Here is a 25,966-nt window from a genome sequence, read left to right as displayed (position 1 = left end):
TGAGCTCCTCAAAATGTATTCATAACAACTTAAACTAATTTAGGAGTGTAAAGTATGCAGGTTGTTACAGTACGTACATAAGTTTAGTAACAAAAGTAAGTTCAAAAAAGTCAACGTCTCCTGGGTGAAAGTCAGTGTTTGTTTGACCCAATCATCAAACCCCGACCTCCGCCCTAAGTGGATTTTCTGGCTCTTCACACTACGTCAGTTGCTCTGACCTTCTAATACTGACACGGATGGGTTTACAGTGGAGTTAGTTGAAAGCTCGGTGCATCTCATACAGACGCTAAAGGGTGCATCGTTGCGGACACCGAGGGCACTGAGCAAGCGTCGGGTGAAAGTACGGTAAGCATAATATTACGGTCATGATCACCATTTCTTTTAACACAAATTATTATCTGTGAAAGAAAACATTACAACACCACCACTCTCGGCTTCTCTATGAATCCACAAAAGGGCTTTGAAATGAGAAGCTTGGTTTTATGAACCAGAACCTGCCACGTAATCCCAACACTCATGAGACAAATTTATTCCATCACTTCTACAAAAATATAAACCATCACTTCAACACGCCGATGGAAAAGAATCATCATAAAGTTCAAACCTCATCTCCGTCATGTTGGTCAGTCTGCGGCTTCTGCTTGGCTTGTTCCTCCTCAAGCTTTTCTACTTGATATATCCAATAGTTTTCCATGGCTTTCAGTAAATGCACAAACCCAGCTGAAGCTCAACAAGTGCCCTCAGATGAAGTATAGTGTTGAGAGTGGTAGTGTGGGGTTAAAATGCAACACCAGTGTCTATAGACTGGGAGTCAGCTGCTCAGGTGACACTCAGGTATCAGGATTCATCATGGAATCAACAGGCTGGGTCGGTCTGTCTGCCTTGTCGGCCTGGATTTGCTCTGTCGACAGTGTGACGTCGCGTCATCTCTATTCATCAAATTAATTTACATTGTATGTTGAGGACGCATTAATCTATAGATGAAGTTAAAAGCAGAAGTGTTATGCTGCAGATATACGCTCTGATCACAGCGATGTAAACAGGAAAACAGCGCGTGTCATTCTGCTATTAGATCCTCACTGAATTATTTAACTGGTCTTGCCCTTTACCTTTCTCTCTCTCACCCTTACTGAATAAATCATTTCTATTCAAGCCCGAGAACAATGTTCGGATGAATCACCATGACCGATAAGAAAGCCGAATAATGTGAGGGGTATAGCATACTATCGAAAGACGGGGCAATTCTCTATAGGATGTCGAGGTTTCTGAGGGGAGCATCTCAATTCTGGAGTTCTCTTCATCACTCACTGCACTCAGATACTGGAGACAGATATCCCGGCTCTCAAAGTTAAAGAAATACACACACCAACATCTCTAAAGCTCACTGACTAACATGTTGAATCGTGGTTGCTGAATCCGAAAACACAAAGAGAAATGTAAAAAACGACAAGTTGTGGTTTTAGGAGAAGTTATGTTCTGCAACTATCTTACCTATAATTCCAGTTTGTATGCTAAGCTAGGCTAACCACGTCCACACACCAGTGTGTGTGTGTGTGTGTGTGTGTGTGTGTGTGTGTGTGTGTGTGTGTGTGTGTGTGCGCATGAGTGCTTTCTGTTGGAATGACTTCATCGGTTAATATTTTAAACAACCTCACACGAACCTTCTGTTCTTTCTCTGTGGGGTTTACAAAAGGTGTAGGAGTAGGACACACACATTCATACATAATTAATTCAACTTCACAACATTTTTTTTTAATTCTCCGCTTTGGAAAACACCAGATTTAAAGCTCCAGTGGGTAGAAATGGAGCAAATATGATTAAAAAAAGTTATTTTTATAAAACGGTCCCTATATCCTGACAGTAGTGCATGAGACAGGTAACCTGAAAAACACATCATGTTCCTCTTGTGTCCTCCAGTGCTCCTAACGGCATCTGCAAGATTTCACAGACCGGAGGAAAACAACCAGATTCAGATCAGATTCTGATTAAACGGTCAAACTAGGCAGCGCTGATCAAATATGAATCAATATTCTATTACTGTAATGCCTATTTCTCTCCTCAGATGTTTTCAGAAACATCTTGTAGTCAATCATTTCATTTGGGCCGAATGAAGTGATTGGACGGGCTACCTGCCTGTCTACCTACCTACCTGACAGCTGTGAGTACTAACAATAACCATGTTCATTGTTTACATTCATATTGATAAGTTTATGCGCGTAATGATAATTTTGGGGGAGTGACTTTGGAGGGAGGCCTGAAGGGACGGGCTGTCAGTTTTACTGACTTGGCGACTTTCTGGATAGATTTGGGGACCTTTGAAGCTAGTGCTATTAGCTACTTATTAGAAAAGAGTTGGCTGGGTTTTTAGGTTGGATCATTTTTTTAAATCTAGCATACTGTTTTTTTCCCCAATGTTACCTGTACCCAAGTTCTAAAGCCTTAAAAGGCGGAGTTTATTCGAGCTGTAGCCTGCAACATGTTTCCGTCTGGTCTATGTTTCTGTGTTATGACAATGTGCTGCCCTCTGTCCCACACAGAGGTGACGTGTTGTGATGTTTTGCCTCTAAGCTGCGGTTTGTTCGGTCGATGTGTCGGCGTCAGCTCACCTCATCACAGCTTGTGTGTGTTTGTGTTGTTTTTCTGTCTGATACATTCAGACTCTGAGCAAGATGAGATGGATTGTGTAACTAGTGCTGTTGATGATATACAGGAAGTGTTCTGGTCTTTAGTTCTGGTACATTGGTCTTTCTGCCCTCTTTTGGCTTTGAATAGAAAATAGACTCTAAGGTGTCTTACCACTGTGATGCCGCTAAAATGTAGATGACTTGATCCTTTAACATAAGCGAAGTAAACCAACACATTCAAACAACATTTGACAGAACAGACATGTTACCAAATACAACTTGATCAATAATAGGTAGAGCTGATGTACTTACATCGCCCCCCAGTGATGGCTGCAGGTCACACTCGGCAGTGGGGCTCAGGTCCTGCCTCATTACCCAAATGGGTTCCTTGGGCTCATCAGGTGTGTATGGAGATCTGACCGTTCTGGTCTTCACCTCTTCTATGGCCTCCTTAATGTCCTTGATGGCCAGGGATATGGCGTCCCTCTTCTCCTGACTGTTCCTCACGGCTACAAGCTCCTCTGAAGGACTCCCCGCCTGCTTCCTGGCTGGCTTCCCTGGGTTGGCAACTTTGTGGTTTTTGTCAGAGTCGGTTTGGGACTCGGTTTCGGCTTTTTCTTCTCCCTGCTGTAGCTCGCTTTCTTCATCTATGGTGTCTTCCATGGCACGATGAAGACTCTGAGAGCTTAGGCTTTCTTTGACCTCCGCCACGATACTGTCGATGTCCTCATCCTGGTCGCAGCTGTCGGCGCGGGGGTACGGGGCAAACTCGGCCTCCTTCTCCGGGCTGTCTGACTCGCCGTCCGAGCGTTCGTCGTAGTGGCGCAGACGGGAGCCCACCGCTTCCTGCTGATGGTAGTCTCCACCTCCCGCCGGGCCCTCCAACAGCTGAAAGCCGGCCCGCCTCTGTCGGAGTGACTCGTTGTCCTCGGTGTCCTCGGTTCCGTCGGCAGCAGATGAAACTGAAGCGGGAGCATCGCAGATTTCCTCGTAAACATGCTCGGAGAGTGAGTAAATGTCATATGGCTCAGAGTAGGCCTCGTCCGCAAGAACGCCGTCTAAACTCTCCAAGCTCTGACCGGCGGAGACGTCGGCCCTTCCTCCGGAGTGGTTGAGGGGCTCGGCGTAGACGTAGTTGGAGTAGCCGGCATTCAGCATCTCCTCTGCTTCGTCCTGTCTCTGGGGGTTTTGGATATCAGGCAGGGGTTCACGTGGCAGTGGCGGGGGCTGAGGAGGATAGTCAGGATGTGGATGGAGATGTTGCTGTTCGGCCTCGGCACTCTCAGTGTACCCCTCCGCCTCCGGGCGTAGCTGGACTCCGTAGTTCCCCGCCTCGTCCTCCGCCTCCGGCTGCCCCTCAGGTTGCCCCTCAGGCTCCAGAGACATCATCACCAGACCGTCGTCCCCCTCGGCCCGGTCGGTATGGGTGTGGAAGCCGCTCTCGGTGCTCGCTGAGCGGGCGAGCACCGAATCGTCCCTCTCTCGTTCATCTTCCTGGGCCATCTCTGCGTGGTGCTGCTTTTCCTGTTGTTGTGCTAAGTGTTGGGCTCTCTCCGCCTCTCTCTGCTGCCTCTGTCTGTGCCTCTGCTGCTGGGCTCTGATCCGAGCCTCGCTGTCCCCCTGTCGGCGATAACGCGCCACAGCAGGTCGGGGAATGGGCTGGGACTGCTGGGACTGCTGGGGCTGCGGAGACTGAGCTCCGTGTTGCAGCTCCATGTCTGGCTCCTCCTGTGGCCTGCGCTGCTGCTGCGGCACCCTCGCTCTGCTGCCAGCACTTCCTCCAGCACTTCCTCCAGCAGGGGCTTCGAAGCGTCTGTAGCGCTTTTCCTGGTTGCTGTGGTTACGGGACCGGCCGTTGTGGTTGTTGTGGCGATGGCGAGGAGGGGCATCGGTCTCCTCCATAACCTCCTGGCCGAGCTCCGTCTCCTGGGGGTTCATGGCTGTCTGGTTCTGGTTGGTTGAACTATGTCAGTGAGAAAAGTTTAAGGAGTCCGACATCAGCAGGCGCCTCTATGAGGTCAGGGCAAAGGCTGTTGGGAAGAGCCTGAAAGGGGTAGACAGAAAGGGACAAATATGAGTGAAATGTATTGTTAAGTTTCTGGTCACATCAGAATCTGACACAGAAATTGGTGCTTTCTTGCAAAAAAGGTGGTGCTGGAAGTTTGGTGACATTGTGAATACGACAGGACTGATCGACAAAATATTAAAGCAGCATAGATTGTAAACTTCTACTGGCCAATTAGTGTGAAACTCCACCAAAACATGATACTGTAGCTCTCATAAGAAACCAAAATGACTTGGAATTAGTGGAGTTAGAGGCAACAAAGTTTTAAGGAGAACTAAAAATCATACAAGGAAAAAGAAAAGACAGCAAAATGGCAACAATGGCACCAGCGTGGACGGGATGGAACCTGGTAGCGAGGAGGTGGACTTTACCACCACTAATTTCCAGAGATACGACATCAAAGACAAAATACTCAAAGCAGCTTGGGCAAAGAACATCTCCTGTGAGGGAAAAGTGGTCAGGTTTGCACACAACTTCCGTGCTGAAGAGGAAACAACAAAGACATGAAGGAAATGATGAAGAAGAAACTGATTTGTTTCCAGACACCATATCCTGCCAAGATGAGGATTCACACATGACTGACACAAACTGGGAACAGAGAACCCAGGCACACACCGGAGCAAAACAGACGGGGATTACACCCAACAAGTCCGAGAGATTTCTACCGACAGCAAGTATAAATACTATATTAGCAGAAATCACAAGATGTAAGTTGATCTATATTCACACGCTGTTTATTTTTCAGTGTTATTAAGAGTGCAAAATAAATCCCCTGCATAAAAAACACAAATATCAACTGTTACTCGTGACCAAAGGGATCTTTTATCTACCTGTGTTTTGTATTTTGTCCATGTTTAAAATGTAAAAAGCAACATATGGAAAATCTACAAAAACTAAAGATGTATACATCCTGGGGCAACAGAGAAGACAGAGGTAGTGAAACACATTATTGTAGTCTGAGGTAGTGACTAACATTCTTTAAAGGTCTCATATTATGCTCATTTTCAGGTTCATACTTGTGTTTTGTGTTTCTACTAGAACATGTTTACATGCTGTAATGTTAAAAAAAATTTTTATTATCCTCATACTGTTGGCCTGAATATGCCTGTATTTGCCTTCTGTCTGAAACGCTCTGTTTTAGCGCATTTCGACGGAACTGCGACGAAATTGCAACAGAATTGTGTTGCTAAGCAACAGCTTGGGTCCATGTGTACTTCCTGTCAGTTGATGACATTCACATACACTGCAACCAGGAATAAACTGGGACACATTTAGAATATTTATGTTTAAATCTGTGTCAAGGGTCTAAATATTGTATATTTGTGAAATCACAAATGGACAGAAATTCTGACAGCTTGTTTCAAATGCAGAGTTTCTGAATACGGGCTGTGTGTATTTCCCTCTGGATTGAGCATTTCGATACTTTCACAGTATTTATATAGGACTTAAACCTGCTTTATAATAAAAAAACATGAAAATCTCACTTTTTACAATATGGGACCTTTAATAATGTATTCAACTATTCACCTCACAGGTGGTCAAGTTCCCATCCAGCACCACAAAGACCTGCTCAGAGTCCCGGTAGTGGTACCTTTGGCTTCACTAATGCAATTGCCTCCGTTGTGCAGAGTCACTTTTCACACTGGATGAAAATGGGGGTAATATACTGTAGTGGTGCAGGGATGACAGATTTTAGCATCTCCCTGGTTCCCCTCGACTAAAAGCCAATGGGATTTTTTCCACTGGGTTTTGGGTTATTCCAGAAAATCAGTTCTGTGGCAAACAAACGATTATAATACTAACACATTTTGTTCAGCAAGATAATCTCCCCAAAATGAACACCACTTTTATGATGTTTGAAGCGTAAATGCAATCGCCGGAAGTAAAAGGATAACGTTACGTTCAACGGACCACGGTCACATGACTTCACGTCACCATCACTTAGCTAAAGGCGGACTAGTGTTAGGCGTGATGACGTTTAGTAGTCTCATTTGGCCACCTGTAACAGTACCAACCGCCTCTTTTTAAAACGCATAAAAGCTTCAAAATTCACGAGTGGGATATTTACTGACATATTTTACTTTGTAGAAAAAAAACAACTTAAAATCTCTTCAGCTTGTGTTAACAACAGACCTTATTTCAGGCATCGAACCTAAAAAACATTCAAAAAACTATTAACTCAGAGACGAGGGAACAGGAAGTGCTAAAATGCGAACTCATTTTCGGATTTTAGGATTCCTTCAGGACACTATAATCTGCAAAAACAAACCGAAATGTAGCACACTGCAACACATCTGATTCTATTATGTCATTACAGTCACTTCTGTCAAAACATAAGATCTGCCCTCCCTTCCTATCAGTCTACTGACTGCTCATCACCCAACAACGCAGAGTTAACTGCAGGCTCAGTCATTGCTGTCAGAGGCAGCGTCAACACATCTACTGTATAGCACAATGTCCCTTCAGCCGCGGCTCATTAAACTGCTCATCATTTAAAAAGACACCAGAATTGTTTGAGTTCTCAGTACAATAATCACCTTAAACAAAGGATCGTCTTTCTTTCCTCTCATTGCTATCCAACAACAAAGTCTGCTCAATTTGACCCACTGAATTACTTCATTTATTATTCTCCCCAGAGACGGAGCAGCATGAAAAACCAAAGAGGCAGAACACTTAAGATGTTAAGTGGAAGAAGGCAAAATTTTCACAGATTTCTGCTCATGCAGAACCATTATAAAGAGAGCACGCCTGTTGGAGCTGTGGCTGGGTTAAACCATCACAGCACTCAGTCAGCCTGCTGCCGTCTCATTAAAATGGGGGGGAAGGCAGGACACTACTTCTCATGCTTTGGCTAGAATACATAAGTAGACAGAGACAGTGGTAAATTGAACTAACAGTCTAAAGCCCCAGCAGTGGCCTCTAGAGGCTGCAATGTTCATTACACTTTAAGAAAATGAATGTGCTGAATGGAATGAACCAGTGTTTGTGTTCACAAGCCACATTACGATGACAATAACATGATCATTAAACAATTAAAAGAACCAATAAAATAATATGACAAAATCTATTATTAAATCTATCAATGTGATAAAGTGAAAAAAACACCTATTTCCTGTTAATGTTAATTTAGACTGAATATAAAGTGCCAGGATTGCTGGGAACACAGGTGGTAGTTTGAATGTAATATAACTATAAATCAGGGCTGGGAAAAATCAAAGGTTTATGTCTTTATGTGTCTACTAGTAAACACCAACAACAATGTATTTTGTAACATCTTAATATGCTTATTCCATTGGCTAAAATGCTAAAACACAGCTCTGTTGTTTTGGTGGAGTGAAAATAATGCAGGCTGAACAATAAGCTTTTCTGTTTTATTATTCTTTTTTTTTTTATCTTACACCATGGGTGATAAGCTAAGAGCGCTCAGCGCTGCATATCACTCAGATTCATTTTCTTTTAAGGTCACTGGAAAAACACGATTCACACTCAGAACCCGGTGCTCAGTGCTGAGAGAACTAGGTCATTTAGGAGCGGAACCAAGGACACACAGAGAGTGGGCTATTACCATAAAAGTACAAAGAAATAGCGACATTTTCCAGCCCAGATTCAGTAATATTACACAAAAACTACCATCTGTTTTTCTAATTAGTGACTTTGGTCGTCAGTGCTTAGTTTAATGTAACAACATCAATGGAGTATAAATGCAGTATAAACTGCATCCATTGATTTTCTTTGGGTGCAGTGGAACAAGCTGTAAACATAACACCAATATTCCAAGTCCAATATTGACTGTTTTGGTCTCTTTAGCTGCTAAATGCTCCACTATGTTCACCAACTACTCTCTAACTGTGTCTGTCTGCTGTTTGCTGCTGAGCAGCTAGAGTACAGCGGGTCTGTTGGAACTTGTGTGACACACATTTTGGACCATTTACCCTCTGATTGCAATATTTAGCTCTTTTTTCCATTTGTGTTTTATGTCTATAGCATTGAGCTTCCTCTGGTTTTCATCGGGTTTGTTAGAGTTATACCCTGCTTATATGTATCCACAATAACTTTAATTAAAAGGTGCAAAATACGGGATTGCATTTCTATTGCCTCTCGATGGGTCTCAACATGGCGACGGCGAGCCAAGGCTTGTAGCAAAAGGTGCTTGCAGCTGAAGGTGCTTGCAGCTGAAAGTGTTTGCAGCTGAAAGTGCTAACAGTGCTAAACGGTGCAAACAACGGCAAAAGTGCTGGCAAACCTAACAGTGTTTACCTGAGGGGGAACAGGAGGGCGGGTGCTACACTTCCGCGACGCCGCTGTAGGTCGGGACGGCGTTATCAGCTGTAACCACTGTATGAGAGCAGTGCAGAGCAGCGGCTGAGCCAACCAATGGGGCACGCTCACATGCACTGACACTAAAAGCATACGCGACCGGCCCAAATATGTCAACGAAGCGAGGAGAAGTTCGAATTATAACACACACAGAGGGAGAGTGACTTCATTCTCTGCTCAGGTAGACATTACTCTATATCTTTACATAGCAAATAACTGTTAGCTTTTCCGGCAATTTCCGGCACAACTTCACCTACTTCTAAGGTGCTTGGAGAAGGGAAAAAAGTCTAAAGAGGTACAAATCCAGCAACACCTGTAGCACCTCAGTCGCCAGCAAAAAAACTTGGCATTTTACGTTTCTGCAAACCACAGATAGGTTGAATGTGGACGTTTTTGCATTCCGTCAGAGCAAATGACGTAGTACATCGAGCGACCGTTATTGAAAGTTGGTACGTGGGTATAATGACGAGTATAACAACAAGCCAGAAAGTCCACTAAGGATGGGTGGGAGGAGAAAGGCCGTTCGTGCCTAATTTGATGTTAAATTATCATAAAATGTTAAATTTGTCGGGCACTCACTCACTCGCCTTGTGTTATCATGTGCGCACTGACTGCAGTAGTTTTAGATTCTGCGATATTCTCTTTTCTCAAATCCACCCTCGAACAGAGAGAGGAAGTCAAATTACCTCGGTGCAGTTAAGACAATAATCTATTAAACATTTCGGTCCTTATAAATCCCCGCCGGAGACCCTCACTAACTAATCCGAGCTCAACATGAAATTGATGGAGCTAAGAATAGAGACTTATAAAGGAGGATGTAGATCTTGTTTGTCACTCCTTAGTCTTTTCTCCAGTGATGCATAATAATAACAAGGCAGAGAGATGTGTCTCTTCTGTCCTTGTTAAATGTGAATATTAACTGCGAGGAGGTTCCGCACAAACACACACGTACATACACACCATAGCACTAACTCACAGTGCATACACTCGCACATACAGTACAACTCAAACTGTCAAAGGGATGTTGACTCAACTGAGAGCTGTAACCCAGATTTCCTCTGCATGGAGACGATAAGAAACAAAGTTGGCTTCTGAATCAAGAGTCTTCTCTATTTTCTCTTTCAATACGTCTGTGGTACAGAAAAGAACAACATGTCCAATGTTTTTTGATGGAAATCACGGTCAACACACTCTTAAAATGGTAAATTAGCAATGTTTATACCAGATTTAAAAGCATATGCACCCTTTTGCCTTTGAATATGTTATAATCAATAGAATACTACTGTCAAGAATTAATATTGTGCTCAGTCAAAATTTCCCACTTATGACTGTTTGTTTGTTTAAAAAACTGTTGCAAATTAGTTGAATATCCATGTAAGTTTTTGGAGACGGAGTTGATGGAGGAGGCCACTGGATGTCTTACACTGTGTGACTGGTGGACTAATTCAGTGGGTTTATATGAACCCAATGTGACCAACACATAGGTCAATACAATTCAGCTCTACTTACTTATGTTTAGGCGTGCCAGTGTAACAAGCAACAGCAATTTTCAGTAAAGTCAGTTAGCACTAGGGCTGCACAATTAATTGAATATTAATCGCGATCACAATTTTGGCTTCCCACAATTAAATGATCATGATCGCCTTCGATATTGACGTTTAAAATGCGTGTTCTGCTCATAAAAAAATGCTGCAGCATATCAAATCAAGTGCTTCCTAAACTAACAGCCAGCCACCAGCTGGTGATCCAGATGTTTTGGCTTCACTGTTGGGGATAGATATTATCTATACAACCGATGTGTTTATGATTAAATTAAGAGCATAAAATTGTTTATCTAGCTCTTATTGTTGCTAATTTTGCTCTTGAAGTGCACCAGATTGAAGCATTTAACTTTAAACAGTAGCTAACAAAAGGGTAGGGTGAACATTCCTGTACCTTTCATATTGCTATATACTGTATATTGCAATATATGTAGCAGAAAGCACAGCATTTTGAAGTGAAAACAGAGCTCTGTTTATTTGAATGTGAAAGTGCAATAAAAATATGTTGTCGCTATAATCAATGAATAATCCTGATAAATAATTGTGATATCAATATTGATCAACATTATCGTGATTAGCATTTTGGCCATTATCGTGCAGCACTACTGTATGTGTTGAGTGATGTTTCTTCAGGTTTGTGATTTGCAGTGTTGTGTCTTTAACAACAGAGCACCATCATGTGGCGACGTGTATTTAAGGTCATGCTACTGTGTTCCAGACAGTGGTGATGTTTAGCAGAGAGAGGATGCATTATTTGCTGCGCTTCCTCTCTCCCCCTCCCTCTCACTGTCGGGAGCACAGGCAGGCGGCGGGCAGGACTGCTGGTCGTCATGGAAACCGCCGGGTAATTGCTCTCTGTGGGAGGGCAGATGAAGAGGTGACCTCTCCAGGGGGCAGCAGTGTTCTCCCACCTCCACCACCTCGGCTGTCGCTCCCTGCCCTTTACCTACCGCTATAAAAACCGTTGATGGGAGAGTAAAGGTGAAAGCCAGTGCCAGTCCATTTTCTGAATTCCATCATATGAAACCTCACAATCATGATGTAAAATAAACAGCAAAACAAGACCGTTGTTCTGCTGTGTCCCTGAAGCATAAATCATTCAAATAAATGAGGAGAATGCTGTTACTCTTGTTGCTTCCACACAGCCAGCTCTGTTTATGAGACAACAGCCTTCTGAGAACTTAATGCTCATCACTGGATCTTCATTAGTTACAGCAGTTTACATTGTGAATGAAGGTCTTAAAGGGGTGGCCGGTGCCACCCCTACAATCTGAATGGCCACCCCAAAATTTCTGCCACATCATTGGCTTTCACCACGCTATGAGGCAGGTGTTTTGGCCAGCAAGTTTGGTTGTGCCTGTATGTAGAGTTGCAACGATTAATCAAATAGCTGTCAACTATTAAATTAATCGCCAACTGTTTCGATAATCGATTCATTTGTTAAGGAATACAAGTCAAAATTCAGCGTTCGGTTGTACTAAGAGTCATTCTAAGGAGTCGACTGTTCATTTTTTTCCAGTACACACATTCATTTTTAAGCCTGTTTTTCAGTAGCCAGAATTTGCATCCCAATTAATATCACAGTTCACATCATCCGGCGGTCTTTTGCTGTTCATCTGCAAGAACTGCTGCGCTACAGTGACACACAGAGAGCCGGTTGAAAATCAGCAAGACGGAAATCTATTTAGTAAACCAGCTTAACTTGGTTGACGGCTTCATTTCCACTTTAATACTAGCTGACATTATTTAACTCCTTTTAAAGTGGCGTGGGGGGGTAAAGAAGGGGTCTATTATTAGGTTCTGAATTGAGAAACTAATTAGGAGGAAACACAAACACAGCAGCCAAGAATAGGCCAGAGGAGCATGTGGACCCTTATTTTATCTGGATCATTTTCATTTCATATGCTGCTGCTGTGTCTCCTCCATTTACACCTCCTCTCCTGATGAAATAGCAGCGGGGCTGTAGCAGGCTGTTGGGGTGCTGAGGAAAAAAAAACAGACTGACAAGGGCTTTACAGGAAATACTGTAGATGATAAGGAGGATATTGGAGCGGAAACAACCCTGTGATGTTTGTGCTGATTGTCATGAAATTGGAGAAAATGTAATTAGTGAAAAGCTGCCACACTGCAGAGTAGAGAAGATGCTCGGAGAAAAGGTTGCTGATTGAAATGTTTGCACTCCTGTAAATAAATGATGGGAATGGGGAGTGGCACTGGAGTGCAGGAGCCTTTTTATATATACGATGGACACCAGAATGTTTTTGTCCAGCAGAATTCCTGCATCTACTTAAGACTAAAGAATGATATACTGTTCTACTGTCAAAAGCCTACATCAGGGACCAATCACGTCTTTGTCCTGCTAATGAATTGACAAACAATCTACGAGATGCAACAGGATTTAAGCCATGAAGGAAGAAAAACTTCACCCCCTGCATCCCCATCTCATAGCCCTCTGTGTAGGAGCCCTAAACCATCAATAGGAGTCACTAGTGCAAAAAAAGGACCAAAGCCCTCAATGGCTTCCCACCCGCAAACAAAACCGATTGTGTTCCTTAGAACGTACAATCAAGCCAGAGGTAAAACCTGCAGAAAGATCAGACCATGTTTGAAAATCATTGTTTTCACTTCAGACCCAGTACAGGTTCCACTACATTATACTCTTCTGCATTATCCAGCAGCTCATCTGTACCTCATTCCATCAGTGACCCGGGTAGAAGCCCTGGAAGCGGCCACCAGAGTGATGAGGTATTGACACAAATATAAAAAAACTAGAATTATAGCCTAGTGGTTGTATGCCTCCGCCAGCCAGTCAAGTCACAGTTTACATCCATGTCTGTCCAAAATGTCATCACTTCATCATTTTATCCTTAAAGACTTTTGTGTAAAACTGCCATAGTTATCATAGGAATTCTTGAGTTATGGTGTTTTGTGAGGTTACAGTGACCTTGACCTTTGACCACCACCATCTAAACAGTTCATCCTCGTGGATGAACTATCCAAGTGGATGTTTGTGCCAAATTTGTTAACCTTTTAAGTAATGTATCAAAACAAAATACCAAACATTTGGTTGGTTACAGCTTTACAAATGTTATGATTTGCTTGTATGTAGCCGTTTCATACTGTAAATTAAGTAGCTTTAGATTTTCTGACTGTTGGTCATGATGCAATTTTAACGGGATAGTTCCAGTGTTTTGAAGTGGGGTTGTATGAGGTACTTATCCATAGTCTGCAGGGGTGGGAAAAAAATCGATTCACCCATGTATCGCGTTTTTTTTTTTTTTAGGATTGATTGGATCAATCAATCAAGTGGATTATATTCACAAGAAGTATAAAACATTACATGTCCCTTATAAATTAACAAGAAAATACCACTAATTTGTGAGAGAAAATCTATTCTTTGATTTTGGGGTTGTTGTAAAATATGATAAATAATCCCTGACAATGACTGATATATTTTACTTCAGGACATCTCTGACTACATACATTCTGAAAATCGAACATTTTTACTGGATTAATTTAGATATTTTTCAAATTAAAAGTCCCTAAAAGTGTAAGATTCAACTAACGTTACTTGGGTGCAGATTCCATATGTATTGCGATTTTTAAGTATTGCGATTCGATAGTATCAAATCGGGAGATAGTGAGGGAGATAGCCCTCGCCCCTAAGTGTGCTGACTCTGCTTTCAACAGACTTTATTAATATTGTCCCCCTGACAAACAGCTCCTTATTTCTCAAAAGCAGAGTCTCCTCGTACTGTGCCTGTTTGTGTTTTTTACGATTATTCTCAAAACATGTATTAATTTATCAAAAGACATTGTAGATAACCAGCTTTATATCACGCTGAATGAACTTATCATACTGCGTATATAGTTGCAGTATGCCCTGATATTACCAATGGCTGCATTTCTCTGAGTTAATAAAACATGATGCCATAAAACATTCAAAATGCAAAATAGGGGTGAGGCGTCTGATTCTCCCCACAGCATTCTTCAAGTCTCCCCTCCGTTCTTCAAATCAAGTGAGTTTAGAAGGGTGTAATTTACACACTTTACTGCAGTGAAGAGCTGTGGGTGGCTGAACAGTGAATTTAAAAAACAATCATCACACATTGCAGCAGACAGGCTGACGGAAACGCAATAGGCTGGATGCAGACCTGAGTTCCTGCTCCAATTCCATCTTATAGCCTCTGTTCCACTATTATTTAGTCTTCAATCTATTTTTGGAACAACTGGACAGCTGCTGGACAATGGACAGCATTGTTTTTTTTAGTCAGCATAAAAACAATGCTGACTAAAGTAGAGGCACAGTCTAGCATCCATTCAAAGTCTGTTTCACTGATCTGTGATAACAGCGATGAACAGCTCGTCTAATCAGGCTGCATCTTCTTGAATCCATCGAAACACCTTTGACCACCACAAAAAAAATGTCCTCTCAGTGTGTTTCAGCCTCTATACGCTACTTCACAGCGGACAATGACTGTGCTTTTAGAGGCGAACTAGTTGCCTCAGGCTGCCTTTTAATGCTCAAGGAGGCAGAAATTTACATCATCAAATGGATTCAGCCTGTTACCGTTTCCTGTATTTACCTAACCTGAGTGTATTCCCACTGAGGCCGGAGGACTGGATGGCCTCTCTCAGGAGAAATCCAGTCTCTGCTCACACTGATACAAACACCAGCAGGAACAAATAGAGATGCTATTTGCCAGTGGCAAAAGGGCTCCTTTACCATGGCTGCCAAGATGTCCACTTATTTCATCCTCCTTTTGTCTAAGCAGGCGGCTGACTGCAGGCTGCCACAGCCTCTGTCCACTGACACAGACACAAAAGGGCCAGAGACAAACAGGCTGAAAATAAAAGCTAGTGGTAAGCAGTAGTGGATCCTGTCTGCTTGTTGCTGACCACTGAATGGACATCGGACAAAACAGCAAACTGCAACACGGAGGATCTCGGAAGAACATTATGGAGAGAATTCAACAGTTAAAAGAACATTTTACTGTGAAAATTCAGTGTAACAATACTTTGCAGTTCATGTGGCAGAGCTCAATTCTTCTGCTTAGTTACTATGTACACAAATATGCAATTAATAGATTTTGAGATTTGTGGGCTCAACTGTTTGGGCAGTCAACACCTCGCCATTAAATGCTTATCTGTGTGGTTACCTGCTTAGCGTGTTTAATCAGAAGCAGATAACTGTTCACCACACAGCAAACACCACACTCAAAAGACTCATAAGACTAACAGTAACCTGCCTTCATTGTGAGACGCTGTGTGAGGTAGACTGTGTGATATGACAGGGGGAGGGGAGCAGCTCCTGGAGCCCTGGGCATTTCTGGATCCACCGCTCTTCATCCATCCATCACCTCACATTTGTCAGGAGCAGCGGGCTGAGGTTGTGTCACCATTTTTATCACCTAAAAAAGTGCCTCCCTGTCAGCGTGTTCTTACGTGCCAAAAAAAAAGGCAACCTCTCGGTCTGAAGAGTGAAGTTGGTGTGGAAGTGCCTTAAACTTGCATTCTCTCTAACAGCCAGCAGGGGGAAGACTGATTGTATAGAAGTCTGTGAGGAAAATGAGCCTACTTCTCACTTGATTTATTACCTCAATAAACATTGTAAACATGTGTTTATGTCTCAATCACTAGTTTCAAGTCTTTTTTAATACAGCATGATGTTCATTTAGTAAATTATGGTCCCATTTAGACTCAAATAGACCATAAAGCAGGGGATGCTTTAGGGCTGGGTTACCTTGTGATTGACAGGTCGCTACCACGCCGTTGTCCGATCTGGGAGTTGTCCGTGTTTTCATCTTAGAACTTTAACCCTTTCACAGTGTGTTTTCAGTTCATCAATGTTAATTGTAACATTTTGGTCGCTTAAAGATGTCTTATTCAGCGGTGAATTGTACTTGGCTCCACCCACTCGTGTCACTTCTGGTTGCGAGAAAGCAAGATGGCGATGGCCAAAAACCAACTCCAGGCTAAAAAATCGTAGTCCACAAGCCAATGGGTGACGCCACATTGACTACGTCCACTTATATATACAGTCTATGGTTCAATCTTGTGCGAGTGCTTGTTTCAGTTCAGTTTTTGGATCACACTGACGCACAGTGTGAACAGTACGAGCTTCAAAACAACAGTTGTCCTTCAAATCAGCAGATACAACAAACTCAAGTATATGCAAACATGATAAAACTGTGAGTAGAAGATAAAGAATAAGAGAAATCCATGGTCAATGATGACAGATGATGTTGAAGGGGGGAGGGGGGGGATCATAACTGCCACCAATCTCAGAAGGTAGTGAACTGCCTCAGTGCCTCTGTGTGCCAGCCAGAGTATCTGACTGGCCAAAAATCATTCCAGCGCACTGGATGTTTATGTTGAGTTAATGTTGCATTCACACCATGTGGGATGGAAGGGAGCCATAGAAAAGGTTCCCATAGGGGTCATTATCATTGGACTACTGAAAATAGTATGATGGCGTAGGCAGAGACTGTCATGAGGAGGTAAAGTATAGTGCATAGCATTAAATTAGAGTTTAGTTACTTTGACTTTGCTTTGAGGCAGCATTGATTCAGTTTTCAGATTCTTATTTACTGCCATAATTACCTCCAGGATGTTGATGAACAAGTTAAACCAGTCGGAAATAAGTTAACCTCCATGTGACATACATTTGGCATATTATGTGCTCCCTGACTACACTTCCAAGTGATACTTTCCACAGAGGCTGCACACCAGCAGCTGTGTAGAACTCACAGCAGGGACCAGATGTTTAAACGATGTGAATGCACAAAAAAACATGCATACCTACACACAGATTTCAAGAGATAGCTGTGGGTGATATGATAAGGTGGACATGAAACATAAGGTGAAAGACGTAACCTTATAATAAAGGGCACATTTATAAACTTAATTTTTAAATGATCTATGAGTGATTCATTTTATCATTCCTATTATTTAACATATTTACATTGGAGTCATTATTTCTCTGTCAATAATTGTGAAGCACTTTGTAAAGTCTGTTTCAATATGAGCTTTAAAAAGATTATCATTGATCATCCTCCTGACGTTTATGATTGCGATAACGCGATGATGGTTTAAAGGTACATGTGATTAATTAGTGGTTTCGGTGCTATAAATAGCCACAGCCCTGCGTAATGACAGCTGCTCTGGTGGTGTTGGAGAACCTCGCCGATGCAACACAATCTGAATTTGCACCTCTTCTTTGCCGTTCTGTCTCACTGACAGATCTAATGAGTGGTGGAGCGGGTGCAAGAATCAATATGCAATGTTATTTAAGGGCGTTTCTACAGTACGTCCATTTATGGCTACCTGTGGGAGTGGAGATGAGGCTTGTGCGGCCAGCTCCACAATGACTGAGACTGTATGAAAACAGAATCAGGCGTACGTGCAGCTTTATAAATCTGACCAAAAGAATGCGTGACACACGTGAGTTTTATGCATCTGGCCCCAGGTCTCAACTCTGGTAGAGACTGATAAACACATACAATATTGATTCTGTCATAAGGCTCAGAAGGAATCAAGAGGCTAAATTGTGGACTTGAAGTCAAGGGTCTCCATTCCCCCCCCACCCCCCCACAGGAGTGACACAAAACAATGAAATCTGTTGAGACACACTTGATGAAACTTCATATTTAGCCTCCATATTCAGTTTGGTTCCCGGGTACTGATTGATTTAGCTTCCCCTTCTGATCACCAGTAATGGAAATCGAGAGCAACTAGCCTACAACTCATCTTCCACATTACCAGCGTCTGGCTTTCAAGTTAATATGTAGAACATCATCATTACATCATTTATTATCAGATTTTACTTTATCTTTTACTTACTGACTATGTCACAGTTGTATATGATCAGTGTGTAGTTAATGTGTAGTACATAAGCTGTTATGATCAGTCCCTAACCTCCGGGACCAGGACTGAGAGCCAAAATTGAAACTGGAAAGTGTCTTTAATAGCCAAACAGCAACCTGCTACACAACACAAGAGCCACAGACTATTCATATCTAACTTACGAACAGGAACACACGTCTTGTCCTGCACCATAACTTGTTGAACCAGGGACTAAATAAACATTCACCAGGGAAAAGTGCTCTGATAACATCAGTTTGCAGCATGTCTGCAAATATCACTCTGTCTATTCAAATGGCGGTGAGATCCTTAGGGTCCATGCACATGCTGCGTTTTTTGCACCTTCGAATTCATTGTCAATGTAGTCAATTGTCAATGTAGATGCACGGCAGGAACGCTCAAACGCCAGAGCGACGCCACGCCAGAGCAACATGCAAGCGTTCCCAACGGTAAATAAAGAGCCTATATGGAGGAGAAGTTAATCACTTTACTGCAGGGCTACCCAGAGCTTTACCATCTAACCCACAGACTTTACTTTCTTCACCCTTTCCGTCCGAGGACGTCGCAACATCCGGTTGAAAGGTCAGCCAAACTGACACAGAGAAATCCAGCAGTAAAACTACTGTGAGGGATTTATGTGCTGGAAATGCATTTATCTTTGTTTTGAGTCTTTTACTGCTAAATTACCACAACTTCATCATCATCATCACAGAGCGCAGGTTTTGGTTGCTTAGTAACGGCAGGTAAGACAGGAGCGCAACCTCCCAAACACTTTGGATAAAAGGATGAAAGCGTTTTGTGAACGGCCCCTTATTCTTCAACACTACTGCTAACAGCACACTGTCCACCTGTCTACTGGCTTAAAGGACCAGTGTGTAACAATAAGGGGGATCTATTGGCAGAAATGGATTATAATATTAATAAGTATGTTTTCTTTAGTGTATAATCACCTGAAAATAAGGATCATTGTGTTTTCGGCAATTTCGGCGAGTGCAGACCAGATTTTACTGCGCATGTGTTGTACCCCCGAAGATATGACGCCTGACCCAGCCTCCTTTCCATAGGCCTCGGGAGTGAGGGGGAGGGACCGCACATGTTAGCCGTGGTGTGTGCTATAGCTAGCTGATTACTGTGGTGTGATGAACAGTAAATTCATCAAATTCAGTGGTAGCAAACACACAAATAGGCTACTAGTTCACCAGTCACCAAAACAGGAAACGCCAACGTTTTTTAACCAATGAAATGACACATAAATGGTACGCTTCCTGTGATTGGTTTGAATGGTGTCCACACCAGAAATGAACCGGCTCCAGAGTTCACTGGACGGCGGTCCGAGACCACCCCTTCGAGGTGCACCAGAGAGCAATTTGTTGGTCTGTACCAATACCACAATTCAAGTCCGGCGTTCACACCAACCCCAAACGAACCGCGTTTACCAACGTGGGTAAAAGCTGCAGGGTTTCAGATTAAGCCGGACTAAACAAGGCTGGTGTGAACGGCAGAATGTGGACTTTTTCCAGTATATGGTTTGAGGACATGGTAAAAACCTGCTTCTCCCTGTTGCATGAGGTCATGCAGCCCAGCAGACTGGACTGCACAACCAGCAACCTGCAGCATCTCTGTCAACAACAACAGAGGCAGGCTGTCTCTCTGCAGAACAACACTGTGTGTGATTCTGGCTTCTGCATCACCACATGAGGTGATGATGGAGGCCCAAGCTAGAAGAACAGACTGAACCAGGCTAGATTGTGGACTGGGTTATGGTGGTTAGCCCTGCTGGGACTCTGCTGCACCTGCTGCCAACAACAGGGCCTCTATGGGGCCGTTTCACTCAGTCCACCCGGTGACTGGTCCCAGCCTCAGCACCGGCACTATTAAGCCGCTATATATACACCCAGTGCTGCTTTTCCTCCCGTCTGAATCCCGGTATGGCGTTTCCCTCTGAAACGTGCCGTTATCTTTTCCTGCAAGCCACTCCTCAAAACAGTCAACAAACCGAGCAGCGACCGTAACACCGACACCGACCAGCCTCCGACACACCACACAGCCGCTACACCGAGCTGTTTGCTGCTCTGTATCACCGCGTCGTGTTGGAGGTGTCGGCTGTAACTGTGAGCAGGAATAAGAGCCGAGGAGAGAGGAGAACTCACCTGCTTTCTGCTTTCAGCTTTCAGCAGCGACGTTGCTGCAGGCTGGAGGTCCGCTCCGCCGCAGACACACCATCCTCCATCTTCCCTGTAGCGGCTGCTGTCTGTCCGTCCGTCTGTCTCTCTCTCTCTCTCTCTCTGTGTGTGTGTGTGTGTGTGTGTGTGTGCCAGCCTCCCAGCCCCTCCTTCCTTCCTCCCCACCGTCACATCATCAGAGGACCAATGCTGGCCACTTTTCAGGGTTGAGAAAGGTTCTGAAATATGGAAATCCATGTGATTAAAAAAATACAGAAATCAGACTATTAAATAATCATGTAAAAAACAGAGAAAAAAAACAACTTAAACAGTTTTTGTTAAAGCTGCAGTAGGCAGTATATTTTTGGTATCATTATTTGGCAAAAATTCCATAATAACCTTTCAGCATATTCAGAGGTTGTCAAGGCCTATAAATACCTTGGCGTCTTGATTGATGACTTCCTTACTTTTAAACCACATGTGCTGTACCTTGTAAAAAAAACTGAGGCTAAAACTGGGTTTTTATTTCCGAAACAAGTTGTGTTTTTCTTTTAATGTAAAAAAAGCGTCTTGTTTCTACAACATTTTTACCGGTTTTAGATTACGGAGATGTTTTGTACATGCACGCCTCTGCTCCGTGCCTTCATATGCTTGATGTAGCTTACCATGCATCCTTAAGGTTCATCACAAATTGTAAAGCTCTGACTCACCACTGTGAGTTGTACTCTCGGGTGGGATGGCCTGCACTGGCAACCCGAAGGCTCTCCCATTGGTACATCCTCATATATAAGGTGATTCTGGGTCTGCTCCCACATTACTTAAGTGTTTTTATTACACAAAAAAATTGTGGACAGTATTCACTGCGTTCACAGGACCTCCTTGTGCTATCTGTCTCAAAAGCTCGGACATAAATTAGGGAAAGGGCTTTTGCATATTCTACACCCTCAGCCTGAATTTGCTCCAAAATGACCTAAAAATCAAGGAGCTGGTATCATTAAATATTTTTTAAATCTAAAATGAAGGCTTTAGAAGCAGACGCTATGGCATGCCAATGTGTTTAGCCCCCTTGTTGTACAGCTGACTCCCAGAAAAGTTCCTTTTTGGCTGCCGGGTCACAAACTTTCTAATTTTACAGTTAAACAGATGATTCTGAAAACATTTGAGGAGAGAAATTAGGCATTACAGTAACAGAATATTGATTCATATTTGATCAGCGCTGCCTAGTTTGACCGTTTGATCGGAGTGTTCGCGAGTGATTGACATAGACGGCAGCTTGACGGCAGACTCCAGATCAGCTCTGATTGGTTGTTTTCCTCTGGTCTGTGAAATCTTGCAGATGCCATTACGGAGGACACTGGAGGACAGAGGTACATGATTTTTTTTTTCAGATTACCTGTCTCATGCACTACTGTCAAGATATAGTGACTGTTTTATAAAAATAACTTTTTTTAATCATATTTGCTCCAATTCTACCCACTGCAGCTTTAAAACATTAAAAACATTTAATTAACTCTCTGAGACCCACATGGACTAATTTCTTTTTTAAGGGGTACAGGGGGTCTTTTGGGGGAGATAGCAGGTCAACAGTAGATATCACATAGAAGTGGTGTACATCATCTGAAAGCTGGGAACCTGAAGATTAATTTGAGATGCAGCTCAGCACTGTGTGTCAAGTTGTTCTAGTCATAAATCAGAAATAAAAAAAGAATAAGTAATTCAAATAAATTGTTTAAATGTGAGCCAATGATTTGATCCAGATTGACAAACTTTTGTGAAAAAAATATCACTCTTAATCTTGGCATCCAAAGTAAATGTATTTCCTGTTTTAAAAAAATTATTGTGATAGTTACATTTTTTAAATTTGGAAACAAATCTAAAATTCAGATTTTGCTTTTGATTATGGGGTATTGAGTGTCCATCGATGAGGGTAAACACATATTTAAATGATTTTAGCATAAGGCTGCAACATACATGTGAAAAAGTGAAGGGGTCTGAATGCACTGGATCACATGTTTCTGAGACATGATCTCAAAAGCTAATGAAGACCTTCCTGTTCAGACCATAACCAGTTATTATGAGTTGCACAAAGACCAACCCAGTGGTGTTAGAATATGGATAACAGAGCAGATTTTGAGACAATCTCTACTGGAACTTTCATCGTGTTGCTCTCAGTTGTTCACTGCAGGGCTGTGTCACGATACAGGGGTTACAATTCAATATTTTGTGCTATATTGCAATTTTTTTAAATTAAATTTTAGGAAAATATGTCATAGTATAGAGAACACATTTATATGAATAAAATCTGAGTAAAAAAAAAAAAGTTACATTGTATGCAATCAGAACAGTGGGATCTGCATTTGCATTTATTGCAGTCCTTGTAACATCCAACATCTTAGCACTTCTTTGAGAGGGCACATTAACCGAGAGGGACCATATCTCCGCAAATGAAATAAAGTGTTGACTGAGTTAATCTTTACATGTAAACTGTTAATTAAAAAAAATTCCTGGCCAATCACTGAGGGAAGTGGCAGTGAATGTGGGATTGTTAGTTTCAGACAGGTACAGAAATTGCAGAGCGCAACCTCCTCTCCAGTTCCAACGTCACAAAAGTTTGTGTGGGTGGTGGTGGTGGGGTTTCAAAGTTATTCGACTATCCGACCGATTCTCAGGCTTTGTTAAAGTCTTATGCATCAATCAGCGCAGTAGTTCATTAAGTGATCCAGGCAGCCACACACACACACACACACACAAACCTCAGACTCAAAATAAACAGCAGGTAAAAAAAAAAAATTACCTTTATCCCAGATGAGCTTTATTTTCTTGGTAAGCAGATGACAAAACACTTAAAGTGAAGATAAAAGACTTTAAACTCTATAAATAAATAGAAAAATTAATGAGATGCTAGGGATTATTCATGAAGGACATACCCTCCACGGAAGTAAACTGAAGAATAAATTAGAAAAAAAACAAAAAAACAGAAGCTACATTATTCTTTTTAAAAGCTTGTTGAACCTTTAAAAAAACATTACTGCATAGATAGTCTTGTATTCAAAGTTTGTGTTCTAGGTCTGCAAGGTTGTTAAAATACCCCCCCACCATACAGTTCTGATATGCACCCGTTCTCGATGAACAAACCTAAAGAATACATGGCTCAAAAATACTAGTTTCAAGATTATCTATGATCATGTACACAGTGATTTTGAGGTGATAAAGCATCTTACTTCATAACTCTTACATTGTAGTTTTTCTAAGAGAAGCTAAGTACAACGTGGTAAGGGTTACATGGAAGCACATGGAGAAGGTGTAATGGGGAGCTAGGCAATTTTGGCTAGCCAGCCTGTGCACAGTGGCCACTGAATCCATTTTTTTCCCTCCTCCACAAATCCGCCGTTTTGTCTCTGAGAATGAGCCAATGTAGGCAATCCAATCAAACCACTATATAGAGGTGTAATGGCACCCAAACTGCATTATAGGGCCCCAATGGGACGCCAATGCTCCTGCCACATTTAGGTGTGATGCATGTGACCACATAGTACATATAGTGAATGCTAATGTGTCCATGGCTACACGGATGGAACAACATCATCTGTGTAAATGTCTGCATTTGTTCACTTGTGTGCCGATATTGTCATTGACAAAGCTAAACAACTATAGTCACGACGACCCATAACATCCTTGGGCAACAAAATGATGGATCCTATTCAAGCTGCGTGTTTGAATCCTATGTTCTATAGGCAACTATTTGGAATACAGGTGACTTCAGATTTGTTAGAATCAAATTCAAGAATACCGTTCTTCCCTTATCAATATAGATGAGACGACGTGGCGGGAAGAGCTATCGTTTTCACCTTCTACATTATTGAAGGGATGGACTGTGCAGATACAGTATGTTACAACATGTTTTTTTTAAGAGTGTGCAATATAAATTATTCCTCAACACAAAAACAGAATGTAGACTTTGACCTTTTTTGATGTTACCTCTATTTTTGTACAAGGTAGTAGTGACGAAAGCAGCAAGCTAGGACTACTGTTAACTAGCCTGGTGCAAAATAACAGACAATATTTCAAAAATAGATTAGCAATAATATACCCCACAAAACAATGATTGCCTATTATCATCAAATAGTCCAAAGTGCTGTTCAGTTTTCACCTGTTGCACACCACACACCTGTAACAGATGTAGTTGTAGAAACGGCAGCATGTAGCACCAGTGAATGTCGGGGAGACTCGCTTCCCTATCCTTCAGTACCGCTAAACTGGTAAAGCTAACATTTTTCTCTGCCTATATATTTAGTGCTTCAGGTTGGCAGAATGTAAGACTTGCAAGTTAGCCATGACTTCTCACAGAGCAAACGTAACCTGTTTATTTAGCTAACGACTAGCTTTTTGGCTTTCTGTTGCAAGCTACTGTAACTTAGCACTTAGCTACATAGTTAGGATTTACTGACTATCATGACCAGTAAAAATCGACCAGGAGCAGCAAACCGAGGACCAAACAGAAGAAAAGACAAAGAGAACATGACATGGTTAATAAATGTTACCGCCTTCAGAATGGAAATCTAAGGAGTTTCAAAGAAAAAACAGGAGTCTGGCTGTGCTTAAAACCTGCCACTGCAACACGGGAGGGGCTGAGTGAATTTCAACACAAACAGATTTTTATTATAAGTGTCTGACAACATTATGGAAAGGACCCTACAGAGAAATAAAACATGTTTTCTTTCCCGTTCGTTTGATCTGGTCTGTTTGTTATTGTGTTCAATTTCCACTCAAGGAGAAGTCTCGTTGTGAAATCTGAATATCCCAATACTGTGGCTCAAATAAATACAGGCGGCCATCTAATTCAAAGACCTCATCCACATTGTGGAAATCATCTAAATATTCAGCCATGACATTGAGATTTTTTTAGATGACACTAAGCTATGCTTTCTGTACTCCAACACAACAAACTCTGCCCACTATTCTACCGTTGTCTTCCAGCAAGACGTCCCCTCGCCAGATTTCAGAACAAGACTTCTCCTTGAGCGAGACTCTTCCCATAATGTCAGACACTTATAACAACAATCAAAGCCTGCCATGGCAAAAACAAGCACTTTTAGTGGATGTAAATGACGGTGCCAGCTTGCCCCAATAGGATTACACTGCAGCTCGTGAGCAGCTGAAAAAAATAAATAAAATGTACATTGTTAAAACTCAACTTGTTATTGTGAAATTACATTTCATCACTTGCATAGTAGCAATTTAAATTCATTTTCCCTACATTTATAGCTAAAAATGCTCCAGACTTGTTGTCACCACTCCCTGCCTCCTCAGCTTTCAGCCAATCGCTTAAGAAAAATACTTTTTTTTTATAGCTCCAATAAAACTTATAACAAATAACACTTTATAATAACTGAG

The 25,966-nt window shown here is 42.2% G+C and overlaps 1 protein-coding gene across 3 annotated transcripts in view; it reads right to left on the bottom strand.

Annotated features, from left to right (window-relative positions):
* apba1a (amyloid beta (A4) precursor protein-binding, family A, member 1a) overlaps positions 1–20,691 on the bottom strand; it is a 39,137-nt gene extending 18,446 nt beyond the window's left edge. Inside the window, exons 1-2 of one of the 3 annotated variants that reach the window (XM_074637535.1) lie at positions 20,561–20,691; positions 2,937–4,668 (exon numbers count right to left, since the gene is read on the bottom strand). In XM_074637535.1, coding sequence (XP_074493636.1) covers positions 2,937–4,562 — 1,626 coding nt within the window. In that variant the 5' untranslated portion in view covers positions 4,563–4,668; positions 20,561–20,691. The remainder of the gene's footprint in view (positions 1–2,936; positions 4,669–20,560) is intronic. The other 2 variants (XM_074637536.1, XM_074637533.1) reach the window with 2 other exon arrangements.
* Positions 20,692–25,966: the final 5,275 nt, after the last annotated feature.

The sequence above is a fragment of the Sebastes fasciatus genome, chromosome 6 (assembly GCF_043250625.1).
Source record: "Sebastes fasciatus isolate fSebFas1 chromosome 6, fSebFas1.pri, whole genome shotgun sequence".
Lineage (NCBI taxonomy): Eukaryota > Metazoa > Chordata > Actinopteri > Perciformes > Sebastidae > Sebastes > Sebastes fasciatus.
Note: the sequence above shows the minus strand (reverse complement) of the source record. Positions and strands in the feature narration are given on the sequence as shown.